The sequence below is a fragment of the Narcine bancroftii genome, chromosome 1, assembly GCF_036971445.1.
Source record: "Narcine bancroftii isolate sNarBan1 chromosome 1, sNarBan1.hap1, whole genome shotgun sequence".
Lineage (NCBI taxonomy): Eukaryota > Metazoa > Chordata > Chondrichthyes > Torpediniformes > Narcinidae > Narcine > Narcine bancroftii.
The window spans coordinates 222,912,960-222,934,807 of NC_091469.1; the positions used below are offsets into that span (position 1 = coordinate 222,912,960).

At 44.3% G+C, this 21,848-nt stretch overlaps 1 protein-coding gene across 20 annotated transcripts in view; it reads right to left on the minus strand.

The window, feature by feature from the left end:
- Nucleotides 1-21,848, minus strand: part of mctp1a (multiple C2 domains, transmembrane 1a) — a 534,415-nt gene that overhangs the window by 353,077 nt on the left and 159,490 nt on the right. For 19 of the 20 annotated variants that reach the window (XR_011342276.1, XM_069891645.1, XM_069891672.1 and 16 more), the window contains 3 exons: nt 16,208-16,246; nt 11,565-11,729; nt 6,748-6,878 (listed from right to left, as the gene is read on the minus strand). Coding sequence is in view for 19 of the 20 variants with exons in the window: in XM_069891645.1 (XP_069747746.1) it covers nt 6,748-6,878; nt 11,565-11,729; nt 16,208-16,246 (335 nt within the window). In the remaining variant the exon portion in view is untranslated. The remainder of the gene's footprint in view (nt 1-6,747; nt 6,879-11,564; nt 11,730-16,207; nt 16,247-21,848) is intronic. The other variant, XM_069891553.1, reaches the window with a different exon arrangement.

Here is a 21,848-nt window from a genome sequence, read left to right on the forward strand (position 1 = left end):
CAAAGATGGACCTTGGGATGCAAGTTTACTTAGCTTCAATTTGAGACCATGAGCTACAAGGAGAGTTTTGACAAACTTGGATTGTCAGAGGAAGAAAATGAAATTATGAGAAGAATAAATAGGGTAGTTAGCCAGTATCTGGTGGGGGTATCCAAACTAAAGGGTATCGCTTTCAGGTGAGAGGAAAAATTTTTAAGTGAGTTTCAGCAAGTAAGATTTTTCTTTCCTTACACGGAGCATTGTAAGTGCCTGGAACACGTTGCAAGGGGAATAGTGAAAGAATCGGAAGGTACTGTCATGAACTTTGTTGCTTGGCAACAGCATCACAGAACAAACCACCTGACAAAATTAAATTTAAAAAGTGCACGAAAAGTCAAAGTAAGGCAGTGTTTATTGGTCATTCAGGAATCCGATGGCAGTGGGAAAGAAGCTGTCCTTGTGTGGCTGAGTGCTTGTCTTCAGACTCCTGAACCTTTTTCCCCAATGGTAGCAGTGTGAGGAGGGCAATGGCCTGGGTGGTGGTGGGGGGGGGGTCCCTTGAGGATGGAGGTTGCTTTCTTATGACACCGCCTCTTGTCGATGCCCTCAGTAGTGTGAAGTCTGGTGCTCGTGATATCGCATGCCAAGTTAACAACTTCTGTTTTTTTCTTCTCCTGAGCTTTGACACCTTCATACCAGGCAGCGATGCAACCATCTAGAATGCTCTCCACATTACACTTGTAGAAGTTTTTAAAGAGTCTTCAGTGATGTTCTGAATCTCCTCACACACCTCACAAAGTAAATCCACTGCCGAACATTCTTTGTGATTGCATCGATATGCATCATGGAGGCTCCAGGACAGATCCTCAGAGATGTTGACACCCAGGAATTTGAAGATCTTGACCCTCTGCACAACTGAACCCTTGATGAGGACTGGATCATGTTCTCCTGACTTCCTCCTGAAGTTCTCAATCACTTCCTTGGTTTTGTTAATGTTAAGTGCAAGGTTGTTGGTGTGACACCACTCAACGAGCTGATCTCTCTCCCTCCTGTACTCGTTCTCATTGCCGTTTGTGATTCTGCTGACAACCATGGTGTCATCGGCAAATTTGTAGATAGCCCTGGAATTGTGCCTGGCCACACAGTCGCTCGTGGTGTTTAGTAGAGCACCGGGCTAAGCAAGCATCATTGAGGTGCATCTGTGTTAATAGTCAGTGAGGAGGAGACATTGTTTTCAATTCATTCTATGATTTTCATATGATAACCATATGACTAATATATGATTGCAACATTTAAGAAGCATTTAGATAGAAATGTGAACAGACAGTGAATTGTGGGACATAATGTTTGGGACAAAGACACTTTTTTTTCTTTATTTGCCCTTGTGCTCCACAGTTTTACAGTCTAATCAAACAATTTACATGTAATTTAAGAGCACAATCCAGATTTTATTCATGGTTATTTCACCATAGTCCCCTAATTTCAGGGTATTATAGTATTATAATGTTTGGGACAAGTGTTTGTGAGTACTCAGTTATGTTTAATTGCTTTAATGGTGCAGATATAAGAGACCTTCTATGCCAACTTTGAGAAGAAGAAACAAACAGTGCCTACTAGAATCCCTGCAGAGGCTGAGGACCCTGTGATATCTGTCTCTGAGGGTGATGTCAGAACATCATTCAAGAGGGTGAACCCTTGCAGGGTGTCAGGCCCTGACCACATACCTGGCAGGGTACTGAAAATGTGTACCAACCAACTCGTTGGAGTGTTCACCAACATTTTCAGCCTCTCATTGTGGCAGTCAGAGGTTTCTACCTGCTTCAAAAAGGGCATCAATCATCCCGGTACCCAAGAAGAGGAGTGTGAGCTGCCTCAATGACTACTGCCCAGTAGTAACTTCTGCTGCGATGAAATGCTTTGAGAAGCTGGTGATGGCCAGAATTAACACATACCTAAGCAAAGATCTGGACCCACTGCAATTCACCTATCATCACAATCGCTCCACGGCAGATGCAATATCATTTGCTCTCCACTCAGCTCTGGATCACCTCAAAAACAGCAGTTCGTACATATGGCTGCTCTTCATCAACTACAGCTTGGCCTTCAACATCATTATTCCCTCAGTGCTGGTCAAGAAGCTACGAACTCTGGGCCTCTGTACCCCCCTCTGCAACTGGATCCTTGACTTTCTCATTGGAAGACCACAGTCAGAAAGAATTGGACACAATGTCTCCTCCTCACTGATCATCAACACAGGTGCACTCCAAGGATGCGTGCTTAGCCCACTGTTCTACTCATAATACACTCATGACTGTGTGGCCAGGCACAACTCCAATGCAATCTACAAGTTTGCCGATGACACCAGAGTTGTCGGCAGAACCACAAACAGCAATGAGGAAGTGTACAGGAGGGAGATAGATCAGTTCATTGAATGATATAACAACAACAGCCTTGCACTCAATGTTAGCAAAACCAAGGAGATGCTTGTGGACTTCAGAATGAAGTCAGGGGAACACGACCCAGTCCTCATCAAGGGCTCAGTAGTGGAGAGGGTCAAGAACCTCAAATTCCTGGGCGTCAACATCTCTAAAGTTCTGTCCTGGAGCCTTCATGTTGATGCAATCACAAAGAAGGCTTGCCAGCACCTATATTTTGTGAGGTATTTGAGGAGATTCGATATATCACCGAAAACTCTTGAAAACTTCCACAGGTGTACCGTGGAGAGTATTCTGGCTGGTTGCATTGCTGCCTGGTATGGAGGCACCAACTCTCCGGACAAGAATAAATTCCAAAGGGTTGTTAACTCAGCCTGTGATATCACAGGCACCAGACCTCACTCCATCGAGGACATCTACATGAGGTGGTGTCTTAAGAAAGCTGTCTCTTCCCACCACCCAGGCCTTCACTCTTCACTCTGCTACCATTGGGGAAAAAGGTACAGGAGCCTAAAGACAAGCCCTCAGCGGCACAAGGACAACTTCTTCACCGCTGCCATCAGATTCCTGAATAATCAATGAACCAAAGACACGGCCTAACTTTATTGTGTATTTTTTTATATATATAATGTTGTCAGATGGTTATAATATGAATGTTTTCACTGTGATGCTGCCACAAAACAACAAATTTCATGACGTGTTCATGATTCGAGAAGTAACTCACAAAATTCTGTACACACCGTGGTTGAAGTATAAAACACAAAGTGTTGGAGAAATTCAGCTGGTCAAACAGTGTCCTTTATGTAGCAAAGGTAAAGATACAGAACTGATGTTTAAGGCTTGGGTCCTTCATCAAAGTGTGAGAAAATACCAGCAGGTGTCCAAACAAAAGAGTTGGGGGGGGGGTGGGTGTTGGCAAAGGCAGGGGATGATAGGGCAGAACAATAAGGGGGAAGAGGGATGGCTAGATGGGTAGATGAACTAGAAAGTCAGGCAAAGGGGGAAGGGAAAGAAAAGGGAGCAGGTTTAATGGAAAGCAATAATGCTAATCCCATCTGGCCAGTCAGAAAATAAGTTGTTCCTCCAATCTAAGAGTGGTTGGGATGGGACAGTACATAAAGTACATGTGAGTGTGGGAGTGTAACTCAGAACTGAAAATGTTGACCACTGGGAGGTCGCTTGGTTGTGAACAGAGCTGAGCGAAGCAATCTCCCAGTCACAGACTCTCCGATGTACAGAATGCACCGAATACAGTAAATAAGTCCTTTAGATGTACAAGTGAAGTGTTACTTCACTTAAAAGGCCTGTTTGGGGCCATGGACTGTGGTGAAGGAGGAGGTGTGGGTGCAAGTGTTGCACCTCCTGGGTGCACAGGGGAAGATACTAGCCTTCACATCCAACACATTATCCACTGTAATTTCCAGCACTGACGAAAGGATCCTACAACCAGACACAATTTTCCCTCTCATCCCCTCTCGGCCTTCTGCAGGGACCACTCCCTCTGAAATTTCCTCATGCATTCATCCTCCCCACTGGCACCTTTCACAGGTGGTGCAATGCCTGCACCCACACTTCCTCCCTCACCACGGTCTGATCCCTGACCACCCAGATTGGAGGAACAACATCTTATTTTCCGTCTGGGCCCTCTCCAGCCACATGGCATTAACATTGACTTTACTGCCTTCCACTAAAAGTGCTTGCCTTTTCTTTCCCCTACCCCTTTCCTGGCTCTCCTGTTCTTCTACCCACCCAGTCATCCCCCCTCCCCTCATGGCTGCTGTCCCCTCCCTCCTTCCTCCACCTATCATCTCCTGCCTTTGCCACCCCATATTTCCCCCCTCCCCCACTCTTTTGTTCAGACCTTTGTCGGCATTTTCTCGTACTTTGATGAAGGGCTCAAGCCCGAAACATCAGTTATGTATCTTTGCCCTTGCTACATAATTGATACCATTTGACCTGCTGAGTTTCTCCAGCATTTTGTGTTTTTTTTTACTGATTCAGATCAGCTACATTTACACTGGAAACAAATAATTAGGTGTGAAATAAATGGTCTTCAGCAAACTCATTAAATGTTTCATGATTCATAATCACTACGTCAGGTGAGCCACAAAGTCCATGATTGAACCTGACTAATAGACTGGAATTTGACTGTGAAGCTTACGTAACTTTTGCACTTGAACTCAGTGTCCTGCAACATTTTGAAGGGATTGCGCAGTGTGCCACCTACTGGACAAAATGATGCAATCACCTTGACTCCTCACACCAAATAAGACAAAAGCAGGAATATCCATGTCATAAAACTGAAAGCCTTTCTAATTACTGATGGTACTATTGTTAATCTCTGAATACACTAACATGGAGTCGAAAGATCCATAACTTTGGCAAATGAACATCAAAAGAACCAAATTTAACCCCAGAAGCCCACATCAGAACAATATGTTACAGGGCCGATCTACTCACCAGCTGTATTTATTGACCTGTTTGAACAATGTTCTAAGTTTAAGATCCTCATTGCTTTTTTAATTGTTCCATGATGCAGCTCTTCTCCTCTAGACTTACAACCCTCAAAGATCTCGATTTCATTTCTTGCTTCTTCAAGGTGCCAAGCCTTTGTGCTCTGGAATTCCCTCCTTCAACTAACAGTTTTTCTATCACTTTCCTTCCTTAAAGTGTCATTTATGATCTAATTCCTAAACCAAGCTTTTGATCAGCTGCAGTAATATTTCCTTTGCATGGCTCGACATCAAATTTTATTTGATAATATTCCAGTGAAGTGCTTTGGAGCATTTTGCTGCATCAATGGCTATGTGCAAGTTCCCTCATACTTTTGGGTGAAAGGCACCATCTGATACAGCATTAAATTGCAAAGATTCCAAAAGTTTAAAGAGTCAACGTCTCATCTGCGTTGAGTTTAAACTCAACTGAAGAAACAGCCAGGACAATTTTGACCTGTGTTTTGACATTTATCCATTTTACATGCTTCATATGAATCTTGGATTGTTGTTTAATGCAGCTTAGAAAAACTACATTCGTTTATTATCTTCATTGATTTATTTTGTTGTACAGAACCTGGAGGTCATTAGCAGATCAACAGTTGCTGTCCATCACTATTTAAATTTGAGAAGGTGATGGTGACTAGCCTTTCTGTATGCTGTTGTGTGTCTGCAATGGTTAAGGGCTGATGATACATTTTCAAATCACAATGGTTTGCAACCTGGAAGAGAATCTTTAAGTTGAAATATTACCATATGCCTGCTACCCTTTATGTTGTTGACGAGCATTGCAGTTTTATGAAATACTTGCAGGGTAGATGAGGTGAATAACTACAGTAGATATTGTAAATGGTATTTATTGCAATTATGATTTTTACACAGCCATCACGATTATTTCCCATCGATAATTTTCACACTTACCCCCTCTAGTGGCCATTCAAATTGGAAGGACATTTGCACTAAATACCCGAGTCACGGTGAAGTATATCGTCACACCATTGACGTCATGCTATTCATTTAGCCCATTGTTGCAGACCGCCTGCAGTTCAGTCCACAAAAACGTCTAGGGCTGCTACTGGAAAATTTTTGGAATGGGAATGTCGCTTATTTCTGTTCTGAACGTTTTACATACATTTCCCATTATGCAGCAGCTGTGTAAAAATCATAAATATGCAAAACTGGTGGATGATATGAATGTGTCAGTTTGTTCATGGGGTGCAAATTGCTTCATCCCAAATGGTGATGCACTTCCTTAGAGTTGTAGGAGCTGTGATCATTTAGGTATGGAAGACATTTCTACTACAGACCTGGCTTGTGTCTTGAAGATTAAAAAATTCAGGGAGGGGCAATAAGTGAATACCAAGCCTTGGAACTTCTCAGATGTTGGTAGTGGGGACTTGGTGATGGTAAAACCATTGAAGGTTCTGACCAGATGGTTGGGCTCTCCTTTGTTGGTGACATCTGTTGACTGGCAATTTTGTGTCAAAAATGTTACTTGCAGGTATGAACTAATTTTAATTAAAGATTATTCTTGAAAAGCAGGAGAGATTACAGGTAATCTAAAAAGGGGTAGGCAGTAGCAGCAGTTGAGTGAATCCTTGACAACAGTGTTCTGGATTTAAAAGATCCAGGTTTGAAGAGAATTAGCTGAACTCCAAGCTGATCAAACATATGGGAGAAACTGGATACAACGCATTTGATTCTTGACACTTATGCCCTTTGATCAATATACAAAAATCCAGATAAAAAAATATCAACAGCACTAAGATTGTTTGATTATGTCAAAGAAAATAAATGGTACAGACAACTAAAGTTGAGAGAATGAAAATATCACAACTGACCTGCCAATGAAGTCATCCTTTTTCAGAGAGTCTTTGTCCCATACGGTGATGTCTATGATGTCACTCTTTTCATTTGCAAGAAGAAAATCAAATTGTTCTCTCCATTGAGGATTCAGTGTTTTTAAAATCGTCTAGAAAATTTGAAGCTATATTCAGATATATCCAGTAACCAACATTCAAATTAAAATGGAAGAAATTCACACTTGTGCACTACTACTAACAAATTTCTTGCCACATAGTAACAGGCTCTTCTGACCCACAAGCCATGACCCCCAAATACCCCAATTAACCTACAATCCCTGTACATTTTGGAAGGGTGAGAGGAAACCAGAGCACCCAAAGGAACTCTTGGGAAGAGCGTACAAACTCATTACAAACATGGCCAGATGTAAACCCAGATGGCTGGTACTGTAATGGTGTTCTGCTAACCATTCTGCTAACCGTTCTGCTAATCGTGCCACCTGGCTTAGACCCCCAATTTTTTAGATCAAGCAGAAATTGCTAGTTTTGAAAAATGATGTTTTAACCCCTTAAACTTCTGCTCAAGCCTACAGTGCATTATTATCCATCATAATCCTGCATTATAAAAAAACATATCTCAAAATATTGAACTGAAAAATAATCCAATATATCCTAGAATTATAAACAAGCAGAGTTTTTAAAATGGCCTGTTACAAAATTAAACATTTTTTGGGTGCTGTTAGCACTGCCGGGCACGCTGTAACGACAGTGCTATCACTGGTGTGGACCCAGGGAGAGCAGGGAGTGGAGACACGGTGCTGCTCTGAAAAGTTCAACTGCGGCTGCCAATGCTGGCGGCCCCATACAGGTTTTAAATGGGCTGCTAAAGTTAAAATCCTGCAACCGTGGGGTCTGTGTCCAAGATGGCAATGCCTGGCCTCGGCAGTGGCCACGAAGAGTTGCAGACTCCAAGGAGCAGCAGGCCGGTCGGTGCAGGGTGCAATAAATGGGGAGAACACCCCCTATTGAGAAGGAGAAGCAGAGGAGAAGACCCAACAGGACAGTGGCCACAGTAGCAGACGTGCGAGGGGCTCAGTGGGTGAATGATCCTGGCAGGCTGCAGGTAACTTGCGATCAGGGGTCCAGCCGGTTTGCTCGACACTAGCTCATGGGAACCAGGTTATCAGAGCCAGGATTCGAGAGGGTGCTGAGGACAAGAGAACTGCAAGGTCCTCGGGTGCTGAAGGCTTCCAGATCATGCTGAAGGTATGGATCTGGAGCCGATGAATTGAACTGTATAGTTGCAGAGGCCATGTGAATATAGTGGCAAATCCATGGAAGCTCAGCAACTCTGAAGGCTTCTTTCTCTCTTACTGTAAGAGCACCAGGCAACATTTTTTGTCTGCCTTACAGCAGGCATAAGGCAATTTCATGCAGTAATACACGTTCTATACCGTTACATGACAATAAAGGAATTGAGATTTTCTTCAAGTGCTCCAAGAAATTCCACACAGCACGAAAGCAGAAGAATTTAATGTGTAATTTAAAGCATCAGATATTTGGGAAAATGTTAAACAATTACACTTAAAAACTAAACTGCAAGGATATTGATAGCTAATCCGTCTGCAAGAGAGTTTGCTTCATATTTATTCAAATTAGGAACAAAATTATTTAAGTTGTCAATCGCTGCATGAAAGAGCAATGTCATCTCCAAAAAGTGGCACTGCACAAGCTTCCCAGACAACCTGTATGCTTTTAAATTTATTGGCAATGTGATAGATATTGATGAGTGTGTACATTTTCCTGTAGTACCTTTAAACTGTGTTGTACATTCACATAATTTTGAATTAAGGAAAGGAACTTTTGTCAAGAATTTGGATCCATTGATACAATGTAATATCACAAGATTATTAGTTCAAAAATTGACACGTAATTATGACTGGTGAGGCTGTGGGGGAAATTATTGTACACTTCGATACTAATTATCTCATTTGATTGACCTTTTTAAATTTTAGTGCCTTCAGTTCCTTGTTAAACTTGTTTTGAGCATTAATAAGATGCAAGGACATCACCAAAAGTTGTTGGCCTTGATCTCAAAACTCAATGCTTTCTCCATGGTCAGCTCTATGGTCATATTTATTTCTTTAAAATGTATTCTGAAACACATTAAAGTTGAAATCAAGTAAATTTACAAATTGTTCAAGATTCAATTTATCCGGAACCTTTGGGGGACAGTATGTTCCGAATTTCGGATTTTTCCGGATTTCGGAAAGCCAGATTTAAGACCACCAAATTGTGCTGCCATATCCACCCCCACCCCTTCCAGTCGCGCTGCCGGTCTCGCCCGCCCGACTCGCGCTGCCGGTCTCGCCCGCCCGACTCGCGCTGCCGGTCTCGCCCGCCCGACTCGCGCTGCCGGTCTCGCCCGCCCGACTCGCGCTGCCGGTCTCGCCCGCCCGACTCGCGCTGCCGGTCTCGCCCGCCCGACTCGCGCTGCCGGTCTCGCCCGCCCGACTCGCGCTGCCGGTCTCGCCCGCCCGACTCGCGCTGCCGGTCTCGCCCGCCCGACTCGCGCTGCCGGTCTCGCCCGCCCGACTCGCGCTGCCGGTCTCGCCCGCCCGACTCGCGCTGCCGGTCTCGCCCACCCGACTATCGCGCTGCCGGTCTCGCCCGCCCGACTCGCCCACCCGACTATCGCGCTGCCGGTCTCGCCCGCCCGACTCGCCCACCCGACTATCGCGCTGCCGGTCTCGCCCACCCGACTATCGCGCTGCCGGTCTCGCCCACCCGACTATCGCGCTGCCGGTCTCGCCCGCCCGACTATCGCGCTGCCGGTCTCTCTCCCCCGACTCGCCCACCCGACTATCGCGCTGCCGGTCTCTCTCCCCCTCGCCCACCCGACTATCGCGCTGCCGGTCTCTCTCCCCCTCGCCCACCCGACTATCGCGCTGCCGGTCTCTCTCCCCCTCGCCCACCCGACTATCGCGCTGCCGGTCTCTCTCCCCCTCGCCCACCCGACTATCGCGCTGCCGGTCTCTCTCCCCCTCGCCCACCCGACTATCGCGCTGCCGGTCTCTCCCCCTCGCCCACCCGACTATCGCGCTGCCGGTCTCTCTCCCCCGACTCGCCCACCCGACTATCGCGCTGCCGGTCTCTCTCCCCCTCGCCCACCCGACTATCGCGCTGCCGGTCTCTCTCCCCCTCGCCCACCCGACTATCGCGCTGCCGGTCTCTCTCCCCCTCGCCCACCCGACTATCGCGCTGCCGGTCTCTCCCCCTCGCCCACCCGACTATCGCGCTGCCGGTCTCTCCCCCTCGCCCACCCGACTCGCGCTGCCGGTCTCTCCCCCTCGCCCACCCGACTCGCGCTGTCGGTCTCTCCCCCTCGCCCACCCGACTCGCGCTGCCGGTCTCTCCCCCTCGCCCATCCGACTATCGCGCTGCCGGTCTCTCCCCCTCGCCCACCCGACTATCGCGCTGCCGGTCTCTCCCCCTCGCCCACCCGACTATCGCGCTGCCGGTCTCGGTCTCTCGCCCGCCCGACTCGCGCTGCCGGTCTCTCCCCCGCCCGACTCGCACTGCCAGTCTCTTTCGCTCGCCCGGCCATCTCTCTCTCTCTCTCCACTTGCCGGATTTTGGAGATTTCCATATTTTAGATATCCGGATAAAGGATTGTGTACCTGTAATAAAACAGTGTGGTATTACATGAAATTTCCTTTTGTCTGCTACAAGGCAGACAGATTTGCCACCAGCAGGAATTGCTGAAGCACCTCTTTTAGTCAGATACAGTCAGTCACAAAGAGAGAAGCAAAAGAGAGTCTTCCCCAATCCCTAACTGCCTGTAGTTTCACCTCCAGCGCTTCCACAGTCCTTGCAGCCACACAGGAGAACACAATTGCTTGCTTAATAAGCAATTTACAATCAATATAATTGCAACTAACAAGCCTGAGCTGAAAAAAAAGATGAAGAGATGCCATTATAGGCAGAATATATAGCCATTAATAATGACTGATGAAGGTAAATTAACAGAATTGGGGAATCATATGCTTGGTTGTTTAAACAGATCATGTTCACTCATTTGAAAAATGTAACAGAAAATAAAATTCCTAAAGCTCTCTTCTGACTCAATGAGAACATAGTTTGTCAGTAGGAATCTGTCACCCTCAAGCAGGTACATTTCCTGCTAGACACTAAGTGGCGTTTAATTAACTCATAATTAGTAGAAACAGGTGTTTATACCTGGAAGAAAAACAATAGTTGTCTGCAGCAAATTTATGAAAGTAATATCTTGCTGACAAATTTCACCTTTAATGAAGAAATTTACTTAGAATGTGTTTGGGGAGAGAGGGACCAGCAATTTGGGTGGAGAGAGACAAGTCTCTAACATCATTTGAGTGGTGTGGAGGGTGATGGGAGGGGGGAAGAGTCTGCTGCCAGTTCAGATGAAATGTCCACACTGAGTTTACTCATATAGGGTCAATTAACTAAATATGGACTAATTGAAAATGCATACATACAACAATTTACTTAGACAAGTATTTTGCTGTGATTCAATTACCAAGAAGATTGCCCTATATCATTTACTTTCAAAATAAATACTATTTTCTGCCTTGATGGTATTCTCATTCATCCTTCCTTGAATATTTCACATTCCTTTCTTTCTAATCTTATGCTGATAAAATGGCAGGCAATGATGAAACACTTAAGCCAAGTTTTTTAATCCAATACTTTGTGCACTTTGTCTGCTAAAATTACTAAATAACTGGACATTGAATACAAAATAAAACATTTTAATTCATTATTTGCATGTTGATTTACATTGCTTGAATTTAATTTTTATGTCTATATTGAATTACCTTACTCTTGTACTTCTGACAGCCCATTTTGAACTTCACATATGGGTCACTGAGGCCATTTGGATCCATGGGCTTCAAGTCCTTTCCCTCAATTAGAGTGACACTGACAACTCCTCTCCAGAGCTGGTCCTTTTTGTGTGCTTCTAGTAGGTGTGCATTCTGCACCTAAGGGGACCAAACAGGAGAAGGGAAATTGTTAAAAGAAAGTTAATAAATTACTGACCCTAAATATGGCGCCTGCTCTACCACGTACATGGCAGCATGGGCAGAACTGCTGTAATGTTGGCACTGCCACTGATGTGGACCTGGGAGAGTGGAGTCATCGTGCTGCTCTGAAGGTTTCAACTGCCCAATCCCAATGCTGGGGCCTCCACACAGGATTTAAAGCAGCCTGTTAAATCAGTCAGTGGCACTTGCAAATAAAATCCTGCACCTGCGAGGTCTGTGCCCAAGATAGCAGCACTTGTGTTCAATTGCAGACTCCACTAAACAGTGCAATGGCGCAGGGCACCAGAAATGGGGAGAACATCCAACGTCACCGCCAGAATGTATGTTTGAGGGGGGCATTAGCATGTTAGAGAGGGGAAAGGTGCAAAGCTCATAAACTTGCTCAGTGGGGGGGGGGGGGGGGGGAGGTGCTGTTATCATAATCTGCCCATCTCCAATGTAGGTGCCGAGAGCGCTGCTTTCATGACGTCAAGCTTCATTAGCCGCTAGTGACGTGGAGCAGGTCTGACAAGGAGTGATAACTGTGACTGTATAGAGGGAACAGCACCTTGATTGGGGGGCAGCCCATGCCTGCATATGTCCCCCCCTTGGTACCAACTCTGAGAACATTCCCCCACCCATTGAGGAGGAGAAGCAGAGATGACTCTTTGGGGAGATGACCACAGTGGACCACAGGTTCAGCAGCTGAGGGTCCCACACAGGCTGTGGGCGTTTTGCAGTCAGGGGACCTGCATGGGCTTTGGGCTCCTTGACACTGGCTGATGGCAATCAAATATCAAGCCAGATTTTGAGTGAGTGCTGAGGGCATTAAGGGCTCCCAAAGGGCCTTGGGTGCTGAAGGCTCCCTGATCACATCAGAGGTTTGGATCTGGAGCTCAGGTTGTTGATGAATCGAACAGCAGTCTGTACAGTTGCAGAAACACTGGAAGTGAATACATAGTTCCTCTAAGGGTCTCTCTTTGGCTTCTCTTTCTCTACAGTAATGAGGACCAGGCAATACGAATGGTGACTCTTTGCCTTATGGCAGGTAGAAATTTAAATATATCATGTTACATTTTTAATATATTATTACATGACAATAAAAGGAACCTTGAACCTTAAAAATGAACAAATATTTTTTTTTCATTTTGATGGAGAACAATAAAAACCATGATTAAAAGGTTAAAAACTTGCAAAAACATTCTTTTTTTTGTCACCTTTGCCATTCTGATTTCAAGGACTATGTAATCTTCTGCAATGCCTCATCAAAAGAATGTTTTATTAAAATATATTCTGTAATTACTGCAGTACTTTCAAACCTTTAGTGCAATGCACTGAAATTAAGCAGTTTTCACTGCAAAGGAACCAGTTTCAAATCAACATTTGTCAATAAATTTCATTTCCCCTGTCTGAGGTACTCTTTGGTATAGGCATAAAAATTACAAAAGGTACTGAAAAATTATACATCCTAATTCTGAGAAGATTTCTGCCAATTGTGTAGAATTCTTTATCTGCGAAGAACACCAATGAATGTCCTGCCCCCAATAAGCATTTCAATTTCTGTGAATAAGATTGTTGCATCAGGTTCAATCTTATGGCCCACTTTTGCTCCTATTCTTTTGTTCTTGTACCTATGCTGCTCATCAGTTAGTGATTGCAAAAACAATCAGAGCTAACCGACTCAACTGGGGCCAATATCATGAGCTGGATTGCCCTTTTTTGGTTGAGATATATTGATACTGGATGAACCAGAGTAGCATCAAATATCACATCTTTCATCTCACTTGTTGCTTCAACCAAGATAGCACTTGCGGTAGTCCATACAGGGCAGTAAGTTGAGTAAGGTAGATGGTATTGATAAGAATGGATTGGGAAGTGGCCAAAAGGGTGAGACTAGGTTACGAGACAGAAGGAAAAGACCAGGACTTATGCAAATCATTCATTTGAACGACAGTATCGTGTGGATTTTGTTTTAATTCAAGTTCTTTTTTTTAATTATTTTTTATTTTTCACACGAAGATAAGATGGAATTCAACTTGGACAAGTATTTTATTAAGTTAAACCAGGGCAAGACTTCCCCACTAAATGGTATGAGGAATGTTGCAAAGCACAGGGACCTAGGAGTCCATTCATGTAATTCCTTGAAAGTGGTGTCACAGGTAGGCAATAGTGGTGAAGAAGGCATTTGGCACACTTGCTTTCATTGAGTAAAGTAGTTCGGATGCCATGTTACAAATGTAAAAGACATTGCAAAGACCAACCTTTCAAGTATTAGTATACATTTATAGTCACCCAGCTACAGGAAAGAAATTATTAAACTGTAAAGGTTGTAAGAAAGATAAATGGGATATGATTGTAATCAAAGAAGTGGAACATGGCACAGGCAATGTGTTTCAGTTTCATTTTGAGTTTTTTTTAACTTTTTTAATTTAATTGTTTCAATGTAATTTAATTGACTGTACTTAAAGTTGTATGAAGATGGGTGGTTGTGGAAGGGTATATGTTACATGAACATTAACAAAAATATGGTTTGCTTGAATTTTACGAGTCTATGATAACTGAAATAAAATATTTTTAAAGAACTTCAAATTCCCAGTTGTCAACATCTCCAAGGATCTGTCCTGGAGCCTCCATGTTGATGCAATCAAAAAGAAGGTTCTCCAGTGGCTATACTATGTGAGGTGTTTGAGGAGATTAGTATGTTAGCCGAAAACTCACAAAAACATCTATAGATGTATTGTGGAGAGCATTCTGGCTGGTTGCATCACTGCCTGGTAAGGAGGTGCCAAATCTCAGGACAAGAAAAAATTCCATAGGGTTGGTTAACTTGGCCTGCGACATCACAGGCCCTTTTGACCCATAAGCCCATGCTGCCCAATTACAACCAATTGACCTACAACCATGTGGTATGTTTTGAATGGAGGGAGGAAACCAGAGCACACGGAGAAAACTTTGCAGGCACAGGGAAAATACACAAACTCCTTACAGACAGTGCAGGATATTGAGCCCCATTACTGGTCACCTGCACTGTAACAGTGTTGTGCTAACTGAGCCACCCTATTAGAGGACAATGGATGCATTGTGTACTACCTAGAAGACGTATTGAATCTATCCAAGACATCTTCATCATAAGTGGAATGACAACAGTGGCACAAATAAACTGTCATTATCTTCAAAGCTAAATATTAACAACTTTGGCCTTTTCCTGGTGCCAAAATATTTAGAAATCTCTCAAACGCTCCTTCAAAAAGCTTGAATAAGTTTGGATAATTTGTAAGAACCAGTTCCAAAACAGTACTGGTGGACTCCCTCACATAACTCTACTTCAGGAACAGCACACATTAGGATTTGAATGTTCCACATTAGTGATACCTTTATTCACAACTCTCAACTTAGAACACAACTTTAGAGGAGTTATGCTATAATATAACTCTCCCCTACAATTTCACTCAGGTGTCTGATTGTTTTTGCTGACACATGACAAAGGGCCCTGGCCCAAAACATTGGTTATCCTTTACTTTCTATGAATGCTACGTGACCTATGGAGTTTCTCCAGCATGCCATAGCATGAACACTGCTGGACAGTACTGGCAGGAAATGTATGCATGCTACAATGATGGAAAGGTGACAGAGGAACCTGCACAGACTTCAAAAATTAAATGCATGCAGGCAACAGCCTCCTGTGTGAAAAGCACTGATGGAAGAAACTTCCACGAGGGTGTAACAGCATGAAAACTCTCAAGAAATCCACAACTTTCGGGAATCCTGTATTGTTGCCAAATGAGTCTTTTGGTACAAATACAGGTCACTTTTTATTTAAAATGTAAGGTTCCTTATTTTTCTAGTGAAGCTCTTCTGGAAATCCGCAATGTTAGAGTAATCAGAAACGTACATCACATGGCATATCTCAGCACAGAAAATCAGCAAGGAAAGGTTTCAGAAATGTGAGCAGATCCCTGATCTTAACTGAGAGAGCAGCAGAGCCATATTTTGTTACCTTAATTTTGTACAGAAAACTGAACATGAGAAAATAAAAGCTGGTGCACTGACGTTTCTTCCTCCATTAATTTGCTCCTCAAAACCCAACTTCCTCCAAAAGAATTTTGATTATTTTGCCCTTATAGATCTTTCATTTTAAATTTAAACTTATAGCACAGTAACAGTCCATTTCGGCCCACGAGTCCATGCCGCCAAATTTACATCCAATTAGCCCGGTATGTTTTGGACGGTGGCCCTGGGGAAAACCCACGCAGATATGGGGAGAACTTAAAAACTCCTTACAGACAGCGTGAGATTTAAACCCCAGTCCCAATCTCTTGCACTATAACAGCATTTTTGCTAACCGCTAGCCATGCCACCACTTTGTGAAATTTAATATTAAATTTTACTAAATGAAAAGTGCTAAGTACATGTTGCTGTTTCAAACTATTCATTACCTTGCAGGAAGGTGTCCAATTCCTTCTTAAAATCATTTTCTGTAGAGAGGACAAATATATAAGCACAAATAAGTTGTAATGTTAATCATAATAAATCCATTGATAATTATATGGAACTAGTGTTGTCCCTAGAGAAAATGGAGTATTGGGGAGAGTTTAGTCTAACTGATGTAGCTTTGTAAAAGGTGGAACTTTAATAACAAAGTAAAATTAAATAAAAGGCAATAGGCTAAAGCAAAGGTCAAATCTGAGCTCAATAACTCAAGTGGGCATTTTCAAGGGTTTTGTCACCTTAATTTATCCAATTTTAAATTCCAGAATTTAATAACATAACCCAGCTCAAGAAATCAAGGAAATTAAAAGTTAATACTAATATATAAATAATCTCATGGTCTTCAAGATCCCAGTGTATCCTAGGCACAAGTGATTTATGTTTCACACTTCCTAAGTCCAGCTGTTTAAATATGAAATCTGTCCTGATATGATGCTAACCCCACTTCTGTTAAATGCTCTATGGTGTCTAAATCAAATGCATTGTTGGAGCTGAGTTCAATGGAGTTGGTGAACATGAATTTGTTTGAACATAATTTACAGTGCAAAGATTACCACATAAAAGCGAAACTCTGCCTTTGCACAATGAAAAGTAGTATCAATAACTCAAAAGACTAGAATTATGGAACTGTAGGCTTTTATTCACAATAAACCTGAAGGTTCTGTGCTGTGGCCCTGGATTTCTGGGGAGGTGTTGGAGCCTTTATACAGGGTCAAGAGGGGGGATTACAGAGTGTACACCAATTCACCATATTCACCCCTTTTTTTTTTCCGGCATGGTGATGTGGGGCACAAAGTCTTACAAAAGTCTTAGATGTTGAGTCTGCCTGGTGGCCTGGTCTTCCATTGAGACTAGCAGAGAGTCAGTTGATTTTTCTTGGACCTCCAGCGCTATGTCGGCCTGCTGGGGTCATGGCGGCTTGACCGGAGTGACTGGGGCAGGGGTGGGGCTAGAGAGCCATGGTATGTAGTGTGTGTCTAAGGGAGGGGAGGGTGTTGCTTGGTGGGTATGGTCCTCAGGTGCCCCCGCATGTGCGAGGTTCTGGATGGAAACTGTTTCCTCGCAGCCCTCTGTGTAAGCCATGTACGCATATTGGGGGTTTGCATGGACGAGCTGGACCCTTTTGGTTTTGTGGCCCCTCGTGTGCTTCTGTAACAGGACTTGCCCTGGGGACATCAACCAGGGTGGCAGGTTGGTATTTTACATAGACTTCCTGGGAAAGGAGAAAATTCGTTCGTGAGGGGTAGTACATTGGTGGCAGTACATAGCAGTGACCTGATTGTGTGGAGCACCTTGGGAAGGACCTCCTGCCAGTGAGAGACTGGCAGCCTCTAAACTTAAGGACAAGGAGGATGGCCTTCCAAAAGGTGGTGTTCTCCCTCTCTACCTGGACATTCCCTCGGAGGTTATCACTAGTGGTCCTGCTGGTGGGAATACCTCTGGCCAGCAGGTATTTGTGTAACTTGTCACTCATGAATGAGGAACCCCGGTCGCTGTGTACATATGACAGGTCTGCCCTGATGACTGTGATGGTGGTGGTCATGTCTGGGGAAGGGATGGCAAAGAGGAAATGTGACTACTCTTCGATGACCTTGAGGAAATACACATTGCTATTGGTGGAGGGGAGGGTGCCCTTGAAATCCATACCCAGGCATTCAAACAACCATGTGCCTTTCACCAGGTGTGTCCTATTTGGTTGGTAGACATGTGGTTTGCACTCTGCGCAGACCCAGCAGTCCATGATCATGTCTCTGACCTCCAAATGGAATACAGGAGATTACGAGATTTGATGAAGTGGAAAAATCTCATGACACCGAGGTGGCAGAGGTCACTGGCACATGTTCCTTAGGACAGGGCATCTGGGGGCTCATTAATCTTCCTCAGCTGATACAGAATATTGTAGTTATAGGTGGAGAGTTCAATACTCCACCTCAAAAGTTTATCATTCTTTATCCTACCCTGCTGTTTATTGCTAAACATGAATGCCATGACCTGTTGGTCCCTGAGCAGGGTAAAACATCTGGCAGCCAGGTAGTGCCTCCAGTGCCACACCATCTCAACTATTGTCTGAGCCTTCTTCTTGATGGAGGAGTGTTGAACTTCAGAACCCTGGGAGGTATGGGAGAAAAAGGCCATTGGCCAACCTGCTTGGTTCAGGGTGGCAGTCAGGGCGAAATCAGACACATCACTCTCGACCTGAAATGGGGCAGATTCTACCACATATGCTGCGACTTTAATGATTACCTCTTTTATCTGACTGAAGCCTGCATGGGCCTCTCTTGTTAGGGGAAGGATGTGAACTTGATAAGGGGCTGACTTTGTCTATATAATTCGGCACTCAGTGGGTGTAGTAATAAAAGAACCCCAGGCATTTTTTCAGAGCTTTGAGGCTGTGGGAAGGGGGAGCTCTGGCAGGGGGTACATGTAGTCGGGGTCGGGGCCAATAACTCCATTCTCCACAACACAGCCAGGAAAGTAGTGCGGAAAACATATTTATCCCTGTTGTGGGTAAGGTTTAGACATTTGGCTGTTGTAAGCAATTTTTGGAGGTTGGCATCATGATCTTGCAGGTCCACCATCCAGTCCATCTCCTGCTGGAAAATGGAGACACCGTTGGTAACCTCGAAGGAGACCCTGAGGAAATGGTGGAGATGGTCGTCTGTCTCAAATGTGGTGTATTGGTGGTCCTCTGGATGGATGGGTAGCTGGTGGTAGGCAGATTTCGGGTCAATCGTGGAGAACACACAGTATTGGCAATTTGATTGACTATGTTTGCAATGCAAGGGAGTAGGTATGCATTCAGCTATGTATAGCAGTTAATAGTCTGGCTATAATCAATCACCATTCTTTGTTTACTCCCACCCTTGACCACCATCAATTGGAATCTCCATGAGCTGGTACTGGGCTCAGTGATCCCTTCATTGAGGAGTTGCTGGACCTCCACTTTAATAAAAATCCTATCCCCTTCACTCTATCCGCTGCTTTTTGTAGCAACTGGCTTACAGTTGGCAGTGAGGTTGGCAGGGGATCGACAGGGGGAGTGGAGAGTCTGCATGTTAGTTGGGTCGGTGGAAGGGGGGGGAAAGTGAGGGTGGTGAACTGACAAACTATGGGTTGCCAACCATGGAGTTGGGGCAAGGGACTGTCATATTGCATTGTTACACTCTGGAGGTGGCACTGAAAGTCCAACCCCAGCAGCACTAGTGCGCAGAGCTGTGGCATGATGAAGAGTTTAAATTTCCTGTAAGTGATGCCCTGTGGATCTCGGCAGTGGGACTTTGAGGCCATGGCGACTTTATAGCTTACTGGCTTTGCTTAAGGGAGTAACACTGCACCGTATCGGGGTGGATGAAGCTCTCAGTGCTCCCGGTATCATTTATTGAGATGTCCATCATAAAGTGGGAGAGGTGATGTGGGCTGTTTTGGTCCAACACCACAGAGCCTAGTGTAGGTTTATAGTCTAGCCCATATTGACTCGTTCTGGGAACATAATGGTGGTGCCCAAGTGGTGGCGTGGTTATCCCCGGAAGTTGGTGGCATCCAAGACGTTCATGCAAGTCCATGCAGGACCCAGAGAAATTTATCGCTGGATTCATCCGGTCACTAGCCTCTTTTAAATTGCAACACCTGTGTAGCTCTCTTGGGTGTGATTACTGGGGCAAAGATACTGGAAGAACCTTTCAAATTGCAGGGGGATCAACCCATTAAATCACCAACCTGCCCCCGCAATGTCACATCACGCACTCACCGGGAGTAATGCCAGATGATTAAGTGCTGGTGTCCAGTGATGCATGCATGCAAGTGCTGACATCACTGGAATAAGCGGGTCAGCCATTTTCCTGTTAAAATCACCTGTTCACACAACCTAGATAAGTTTAACTAAGTTCCCTGACTATCTCTGAGGTAGGTCAGGGACCTGGTTGGATTCCGACAGGGTTGATCAGGTTGGACCCTTTCTAACTGCTGCAAACCTGCCCGTTATCCCCATTTTGAAAGGGCATACTGTCTGTGGATAGCCAGCATGTGCCTGGCGTTTATCTCATTAACTTTCTCCCTGTACTGGTCCTTGAGTACGTTCACTGCCTCAGTGTACGTTGAGGCATCCCTGATCATCGGGAACACTCGATGTCTGACCCAGAAGAAGAGGAAGTGCAGTTTGTTTGCTTCTGTTGCCACAACTCCATTGGAGTTCTGTAGAAAGACGTCAGAGCAGAGTAGCCAGAGTTCAAAGCAGTCGGAGGCTTCTGGCGATTGTGGGACGATCTCCAGCTTATGAGGCTTCAAGAGTTGTCCCATCATTGGAAAAAAAATATTGTAAATAAAATTGAAGTGCTATCAATAACTCAAAAGACTAGGATTAAAGAACCATAGGCTTTTATTTACAATAAACTTGAAGGTCATCCTGTGCTGTGACCCAGGCTTTCTGGGGAGGAGTTGTCATGTTGGAGCCTTTATATAGTCAAAAGGGAGGAACCATGGATCCAGCCACAGGGCAGGGCAGAGCCAGATTACAGAGTGTACAACAGTTCACTATATACAACTCTAAGTACAAATAGTGTTCTCTCCAGCACAAGAACATGAGGAATAGGAACAGAATAGGCCATCTGACCCATCAAGCCTGTTCAGCTGTCTAATAATAGCGTGGGTGATCTGGCCATGGATTTAGATCCATTTACTCACCTATTCCTGATAATCCTTAAATTCCTATTCTTCAATCAGTATCTTAAGTACATTCAATGAGGTGGCCTCGACTGCTTGCTTGGGCAGAGAATTTTACAGATTCACTACTCTGAGAGAAACAGTTCCTTTTCATCTCTATTCTTAAATCTACTCCCCTGAATCTTGAGACTATGTCCCCTAGTTCTAGCCAGTGGTTTTCAAACTTTTTCTTTCCACTCTCATTCCACCTTAAGCAATCCCCATGCCATAAGTGCTCTGATTATGTAAGGTGGCAATGTGAGTGGAAAGAAAAAGTTTAAAAACCGCTGTTTTAGTCATACCTCGTTGATTCGTTATGTGCACGGTTTCCTAACTCCAAAGGAAATGGGCCAATGGCAATTTTTCTCAAGCAAAATATTTCAGTAACAATTGGGTCTAGAGCAATGGTTCTCAACCTTTTCTCTCCAATTCGCATACCACCTTAAGCAATCCCTTACTAATCACAGAGCACCTATGGTTTAGGGATTACTTAAAATGGGATGTGAGTGGAAAGAAAAAGTTTGAAAACTCCTGTTCTAGCCTCACCTGCCAGTGGAAAAACATCCCTGCTTCCATCTTCTCTACTCCTTTCATTTTTTTTAATATAGATTTAAGATCCCCTTCATCCTTCTAAATTCCAATGAGTAAAGTCCCATGTTACTCAGTCACTCCACATAAGATAACCTGTTAATTTCCAGAATCAACCTGCTGAAACTCCTCTGCACTGCCTGCAAGTGAAGTAAGGTGTCCAGGACTGCACAAGCCCTCTTCCACCCTTTGTCCCTGCCTCTCTATCTGGTTAAAAAAAATCTATTTCTCTTGTTTTCTTCAGTTCTAATGACAATCAGCCTGAAACATTAATTTTGTTTCACCAAACATTCAATTCATTGA